The sequence below is a fragment of the Cnephaeus nilssonii genome (assembly GCF_951640355.1).
Source record: "Cnephaeus nilssonii genome assembly, chromosome: 11".
Classification (NCBI taxonomy): Eukaryota; Metazoa; Chordata; class Mammalia; order Chiroptera; family Vespertilionidae; genus Cnephaeus; species Cnephaeus nilssonii.
This window is the reverse complement of record NC_137082.1, coordinates 56,612,070-56,620,344: the sequence shown is the minus strand read 5'-3', so window position 1 is coordinate 56,620,344 and position 8,275 is coordinate 56,612,070. Positions and strand designations below refer to the sequence as shown.

At 43.2% G+C, this 8,275-nt stretch overlaps 1 protein-coding gene across 1 annotated transcript; it reads left to right on the top strand.

Annotated features, from left to right (window-relative positions):
* Window positions 1-897: 897 nt before the first annotated feature.
* Window positions 898-2,409, top strand: LOC307107714 (F-box only protein 31-like; the record flags this gene model as incomplete). Its single annotated transcript, XM_079785144.1, has 1 exon — window positions 898-2,409. The coding sequence occupies one exon, from the start codon at window positions 898-900 to the stop codon at window positions 2,407-2,409; it is 1,512 nt and encodes a 503-aa protein (XP_079641270.1).
* Window positions 2,410-8,275: the final 5,866 nt, after the last annotated feature.

The following is an 8,275-nucleotide window of genomic DNA, read 5'->3' as shown; positions in this document are numbered from 1 at the left end:
CTTTAACATCCTGACTTTCTCTAGCAATTTTTGGTAAGCATCCAGCAAAAACAAGGATACAGAGTAAAGTGAGCTGAGGCTGGGTGAAGGCTGAGGATAGAAGAGATTTCCCTTATGGAGTTCAAGGTCAAGTCAACCTACAGTCAAGAACTCTGCTCTAAATTATAATAAAATACCACTCAACACTCACAAGGATGGCTATAATATATATTTGTAAAAAGCATTCGTGAGAATGTTTAAAAACTGGATCCCTCGTACATTGCTGGTGGAAATGTAAAATAATGGGGCCACGTTGGAAAACGTTTTTGGCAGTTCCTCTACGTGCTAAGCATAGAGTTACCATATGACCCAGAAGTTCCACTTCTAGGTACATACCCAAAAGAAATGGAAACATGTTCACACAAAAACGTGTACACAATGTTCACAGCAGCTTTATTCATAAGGGCCTCAAACTGCAAACAACCCAAAATTCATCAACTGATGAATGGGTAAACAAAATGTGGTATGCCCATACACTAGAATATAACATACATAAAACTTGAAAATGTTATGCTAAGTAAAAGAAGCCCGTCACAAAAGACCAGATAGTAGGACTGCATTTATGTGAAATGTCCCCGATAGGCATTCCCCTGGAGGCATACCCTTACAGAAGGCAGATTAGTGACTGCCTGGGGCTAGGGTGGGAGGACAGGGAGGGGGCACTGGGAAAGGGAGGCGACTGTTAATGGTTACGGGTTTCTTTGGGAAGTGTAGCTAAAGTCCTACAATTGGCTCCTTTCTGAGGGGGCGTGGCTAGGCCCTGGGGGGCGTGGCTGGACTCTTAGGCGGGAAGGTGCCAGTTTAAAGCTCAGCTACCTACCGCGGTTCAGGATACGGTTGGCTGTTCGGCGAAGAGGCATGGAGCGGTGCGCTTTCCTCAGCGGCGTGTGCTCTTCGCGGGGATGCGGGTGTCATCAGCAGCGCCAGGGCCCAGCTGAGACGGCGGCCCCGGCAGAGAAGCACGTGGAGGCGGACGCGGCAGCGCTGTGCTGTGCGGGGAGTGGAGGGATCGCGAGCCCCAGGCCGCCCTCGCCGCCCCCGCGCTGCTCGCTGCAGGACCTGCCGGTGGAGATGCTGGTGGAGATCTTCGCCTCGCTCCCCGGCACCGACCTGCCCAGCCTGGCCCAGGCCTGCACCAGATTCCACAGCATCCTGCACACCGACAGCATCTGGAGACGGCGCTGCCGGGAGGAGTACGGCCTTGGTGAAAACTTTCGGAACCTGGAGGTGATGGGTGTGTCTTGCCGGGAAGTCTATACGCAGCTGCTCCACCCATACAGGCACATTTTGGGCTTGTGGCAGCTAGCTACTGAGCCCTATAGAGAACTGCTGAACGTAGCGGTGGACGGCTTATGCATTACTGGTTGGAAGTACCTGCCTCCCCATTACCTCCAGGTGGATGGCCCGATGCAACTGAAGCCCTCGTTTAGAATCCGCCTGACGGAGAGGAAGTCGGCCACGGTGGAGTGCATGGAAGGCTACAGTAGGCCCCACAGCGGCCACTACAGTAGGCCCCACCGCTGCCACCTGCGGATCCAGAAGGATGGGTTCACCATCAAGTGCAACCACAGCATGTCTGGGTGTAGCCAAAAGCATTTACCCAAGTGGGTGAGTGAAGCAAGGGGGCTGGTGCTGCAGCACGCGCAGTGGTTCAGCTACCGTCATTCTGACTGCCTGACCTACCGCCGCATCTACCTCCCGCCCAGCCACCCGGACGACCTCATCCGGCCAGGCCTCTTCAAAGGCACCTACGATGCCTACAGACTAAAGATTGCCATGCTCAGCTTCCATGGGAAGTATGCCAGGGCCACGAAGATCGCGGGAGACCCCGGCATCCCTGCCTGGAAGGAGACGTTAGAGATCCACCTCAGGCACCGCATCCAGCTGCGAAATGCCGAGATCCTCCGCAACTTCAACGTGCTCTCCCGCATCGTCCAGGCGCTCCACGAGCAGGTGATCCAGGAGCTGCAGGAGGAAGAAGACGGGCCTGAGGACAGCCCTGCCCAGCCCAGCGTCGGGGGCTCCGGGGCTGCAGCTTTGGAGGAGCAGCCCGCCCACAGCTTTGCTCTGCCTGAGGGCGTGCACTCCAGAGACCAGAACTACCCCCGAGCCTGCAGGATGTGTTTCTATGGCGTGGACATTGTTAACGTCTGTGGCTCCGCGTACCCCCATCGCTTCCCTGGAATCTTCATCCTGTTCGATGAGAACCAGTTCGGGTTCCTCTGTCTGGAGCGGAAATGCTTCATCCTGTACCGCAGAGTCCAGGACACCTTCCGGAATGTGGAGGCGCCTTCGCCACAGGCCTTCCTGGAGATGCTGGAGAACCTTCAGGCCCTACCCCCTGGGAGGAGCAGCCTGCAAGCACTTTGAAGATTTGACCTGACCAGATTAGATGACCCACCTTCTTGTGTGTTTTTTTTTTCCTTCTCTTTTTTTCCTCCCTCCCTCCCTCCCTCCCTCCTTCCTTCCCTTCCTCTTTTTTTTTAATCCTCACCTGAGGATATTTTCCCATTGAATTTTAGAGAGAGTGGAAGAGAGAGGGAAACACCTCAACTGGTTGCCTCCTGCCCAAGCCCAGACCAGGGCCAGGACCATTGAATTGTACATTTTAAAATGGATTTTATAGTATGTGAATTCTATCTCAATAAAGCTGTTATTAAAAACAAATGTCTGCTCCAGGTTTCTTTTTTTAAAATATATATTTTATTGATTTTTTTTTTACAGAGAGGAAGAGAGAGAGATAGAGAGTCAGAAACATTGATCAGCTGCCTCCTGCACACCTCCCACTGGGGATGTGCCCACAACCAAGTTACATGCTCTTGACCGGAATCAAACCTGGAACCCTTCAGTCTGCAGGCCAATGCTCTATCCACTGAGCCAAACCGGTTAGGGCTGCTCCAAGTTTCTTAAGCCTCCCTCTGAGATAACTGGAAGCCACAATGGACTTTTGCATGCCTGCCTCCCCCCCACCCCTACCCCTACCCCGCCCCCCACACCCCCACCCCCGCTTCTCTCTCTCTCTCTCTCATTCTTTAATTCCACAGCCTTATTAACTCCTTATCTGTTTGTTTTTCTTAAGGTTCTGTCTTAGACCCATGTATAGTGGTTCTGCTCCATGAAGGCAGGCTCCCAACTTTACAACTAACTAGTTCTGTAATTTGAGCAAGTTAGCTAACTTCTTGACCTCAATTTCTTCCCATTTGAAAATTGGAGATAGTAATTGTACCTCTTTATTAAGCCTGCTTAGAACAGTACCTAGTATAGTACATATAGAGTAAAATCTGTATTAGTATTTGTGATGATTGTATATTAAAAACCTAGAAGAGTATTTAGCATATAATACGTGCTCTATAAGTATTAGATATTATTATTTGCTTATTTTTATTGCAGAGGGTAATGGCTAATTTGTCCAAGACTTGATCTGTTCTGCTGTTGAACATTTACACTTTTCAATTTGGGATTATTCTATTAAATAATATGGTATTGAATATTTCTGCACTTTCTGTATACATTAGGGGTGGACTACAGGTATGTGGATCTTTCTATAGATAAAAGGCTAGTATGCTAAGTGTCCCTCCTGCTGTCTGACCAGTTGCTATGATGCACAGTGACCATCAGGGGGGAGATGCTTAGCGCAGGAGCTGCCAAGCTGCAGTGACTTGGCGGTGGTGGTTCTCGGGTGATGTACCCCGAATCCACAGAGGAGGGAACCCAATTCCTCATGGGGCTGCATGATTTCACCATTGGCTGTGGGTTGTGTTGTTGCTGGGGCACTGTGGGCCCTGAATCTGGTTTACCACACACTTGTGTTTGCATTCCACACACTGTATGGTAGCAACTTTGCACAGTGCCCTCTTGCACGCCCGGGATCCTTGGGGGATGTCGGAGAGCTGGTCTTGGCCCAAATCCCTGCAGGCCAGGCCAAGGGACCCCACCTGCCAGAGGGACCCTGCTCACTCCACAGATGCAGGGGAAGGACTACGGGAGGTTGGCTTCAGGGTGTGTCCGGCCTGTCTTGCCCAGTCCTGCCCCACCGGCCACCTTCTAGTTAATTTCCTTTCAATGTGCATGAATCCATGCACCAGGTCACTAGTTTCCAGATAAAGCCAAACCATTTTCCAGAGCAGTTGATTCGATTTATACTCCCACCCCCACACTTGATATGCTCATCTTGTAACACTTTACATCTGGTATGTAATGGTGGCATCAATTTTAATTTGCTTTTCCTTGATTACTAATGAGGGGAACACTTGATTTAATCTTTAAATATATATATATAATTGATTTCAGAGAGGAAGGCAGGAGAGAGAGATAGGAACATCAATGATGAGAGAGAATCATTGATTGGCTTCCCCACACTGGGGATGGAGCCCTAAACCTGGGCATGTGCCCTGACTGGGATTGAACCAGTGACCTCTTAGTTCCTGTGTAGACACTCAACCTCTGAGCCACACCAGCTGGGCTGATTTTCATCTTTTGTGAAGTTCCTGTTCAAGTATCTTGTTCATTTCTTACTCGGTTAGATGTCTTTATGTTGTTTATTTGTGCAATTTGTGTGGTTTGGAAACCAGTCCTTGGTCTACAGCAAGTATCTTTTGATGAATAGAACATTTTAAATTCCTAAGTAAGCAGACTTATGAATCATTTCTATTATGATTAAGTGCTCTTTGTTTCTTAATTAAGAAATTCTTTCCTGTTCCAAGGTCTTGACTATGCTTTCCTATTAGTATCTTGTAAACATTTTATAGTTTTTCCTTTTATACTTAGGTCAATTTCACCTGGAATTGACTATTGTGTATGATGTGAGATAGGTGTGCAATTTTAATTTTCCTACATAGATGCTTAATTTTATCAGCACCATTCATGAACAAGTTTGTTCTTTTCTTACTGATTTGCAGGCCACCTCGTTGTGTAGCAAGTGTCCATATGTATAGATCTGTTTGGGGCCTCTTAATTCTGTTCCTCTTACACAACTCCTACCTTGTCTTTATTCAATAATGTGTTTTGTCTTGGCCCTTTACTTTGAAAATCAGCTTATCAAGTCCCCCCCCCAAAAAAATTTGTAAATAAATAAATAAAACAGTTTTCCAAATCAGTATACATCTCAGGATCTAATTGAAGGATAGTGGGTAGTAGGGACTCTTGCTTTTTCACCTGGAAGTGAAGGAATAAGAATGTAGATTTAGTTGCTGTTGAAAGTTGCCTTATTCTGGGGACATCAGTATGCGTTTGAAAACAGAAGTCAGAGAAGGACAGAGCCCAGGGAATCACTGAGAACAGAGTCAGACCATGTCTTTTGAGTTCCTTTTATCTCTGAGTGCTGCAGCTCTGTCAATTTGACTTGGAATTTCTGTTACTTGCAACCAAAAGCATCCTTACTCTACCTTAAATACAGACTCAAATGCAGAAGCAAGTAAAAAGGCCTCTTCATGAAAAGGAAAACAGCTGTCCCCAAAACTATAAATTTCATTTTATAAGAAGGCAATATGTAATAATAATGATAATGATGATGGTTGTGGCTAACATTTACTAAGCCATGCACTGTGCTAAGCAATGTACAGATAATATATCATTATATTTATTATCTTATTCGATGGTAGTGACCTCCCAATATTGTTCTTTTTCTAGACCCAGAGATGTTAAGTAACTCTCACAATGTCACAGCTAACAGGATTCAGATATACTAGTAGGTCTGTGATTCCACCACACTTATCAATTATTATTTTTAACTTAATATTCTTCATTAAGTAGGGAAAATTAAATGCTTTCAAAAGAGTATGAGTAAGGTTTTGGGAAAAGGGGAATTCTATCTCACTACTAGTAGGAACATAAATGAATATAACCTTTCTAGCAGTTTGGCAGTATATAATAAAATGTTTATATTCTGAAAATATATTATTTTAATGACTAACTCTACTTTTAAAAAATGAATAGTACCCCAAAATATTTTCAAGGACGTTTATAGTAGCAAAATTTTTAGTAGCAAAAATAGAGTTTTGATTAAATAAATGTTAGGAACTAAAATACTAATGCAACTATTAGAATAATATTTTAGAATTTTTAATGACAAGGAAAAATATATACGATTTAAGTGAAAAAAGCAGATACAAAACAATATCCACAGCAGGACTTCTATTATGTATTTAAAAGGCTAGACAGATGTAGTGTAAAATGATAGTGATTATCCCTGCAGGGTGGGTTTATGGATAATTTACATTTTCTTCTTTTACTTTTCTGAAATCTTCAAGTTTTAACCATGAATTTGCAGAATACTTTATTTATGAAAATTTCAAACATATTCTAAAGTAGAGAGAATAGAAAAACAAACCTTAATGAATTCATCACCAGTTTTAACAATTTTCAACTCTGAGCCAATCTTGTCCATCTTACCCTCTCCTACTCTCTCCGTCGGATTATTTTGAAACAAATCTCAAACATCATATTTCATATTGCATGTGTCTCTAAAAAATAAAAACTCCTTTTAAAAAACCACATTACTATTATCACACCTAAATTAAAAAATAATTCCTTAATATCACAATATCATCACATATCCAATCAGTGTTGGCATTTCCCTCTCTCAACATTTTTATGTTTTATATGTTCTTAGTTTTGCTTTTGGCATATAGTTGGCTTATTTGAATTGAGATCCAAATAAGTTTTATCTATTGTGACTGGTTGATATGTCTCTTATATATCTTTGCTTATAGGTTCCCTCTATTATTTTTCATGCAATAATTTATTGAAGAAATTAGATCATTTGCCTTGTAGAGTTTTTCATAGCCTTGATTTTATCTTTGTGATGTTGTTCCTTCTCTTTCATTTCTTGCAATTTTCTCGATTAGCTATTGAGGCTTGATCAGATTCAGAGTTTTGTTTTGCTTTGTTTTTGAGGTGGGGTATGGGAAGGATAAAGAAACTTCAGAGATGGTGGTATTTCTATGAAAGATTCAAAGTCTGGTGGTCTTTCTTATGAGGTTAGCAGCCATTTATGATCATTGCTACACTCATAAATTATTAGGAATTACAAATTGGTGATATCCTATCATTCCTTTTCCATTTATTAGCTGGAATATTTCTGTAAAAGAGAAGTTTTCCTTCATCAACTATTTGATTACTATTTGGGACAGACAACAAAGAGAGAATGAATGCCTGATTTTTTCTATTTAATGATTATAGTTTTTCAAATAATTAGGTCATTTCCTAGCATTCTTCAGAAGTGACTTAATTTTTTTCCAGGGTATAATTATAAACTCATGAATTTAAACATACTTGATGTGCTTTAATTCATTGATGTTTTTAGCTGATTGTTGAACAAATGGTCCAACTTGCTAAAAGGTTCTGCATGTTGACTTCTGAGTTCTTTTGACCCAACCCCAATAGTCTTTGGTAACTTCCATGCCTTCCTTCATAACAAGATATTTTAGGATCATCATATTCATTTCTATCTTCAGATCTAGATCCCTTCCCCCAGTGTTTTACAGGGAATGGGTGGGTGGTTCCCTAGGGAATGTGAAGTTGCATCTTCCTGGTGAAGCTGCCCGAATGACATACCTATGTCTGGCTTCCCCCTTTGGTCCTTTCCTATCTATCATATAAAACCCTAATATGCAAATCGACTGACTGATGCTGTGATGCACACTGACCCCCAGGGGGCAGATGCTCAACACAGGAGCTGGCCCCAGGCCGCAGGCCCTGACCAGTGGTGGTGGGGAGTGGGGCCGGCAAGCAGGCAGCATCAGTCCAGCCAAGGCAGTTGCGAGCAGGGGTCCTGATCACACCGACGATCACCCCACAGATTGGCCCTGATTGTCGGCCAGGCCTAGGGACCCTACCATGCATGAATTTCATGCACCGGGCCTCTAGTTATTAATAACTAGCTAATTACAACAGTATCAACTGTAATTTGGGGAGCTTTGTTTTCTTCAAATTCTTATTCAAGGTCATAGAAACACAAGATCAACAAGCTTTTTATTTCTTTTTGTCGTGGGTAGAATGAAAATAACTAACTTTAAAATTTTATGGAGATTAAAATACACAACCCTCAAGTGATCCAAAGAAACTCCACTAAGTATACTTCATGAAAAACTCTACCACTTGTGCATTACAGGCCACGACAACTTTTAGGCCAGAGGAATCTTGATATTTTCTCTACAATATAGTGCAACATTACTAAGAATGAAGGGAGAGATGAAGGTGAAAACCCCATTTTAAAATGAGACCATTTTAATACATC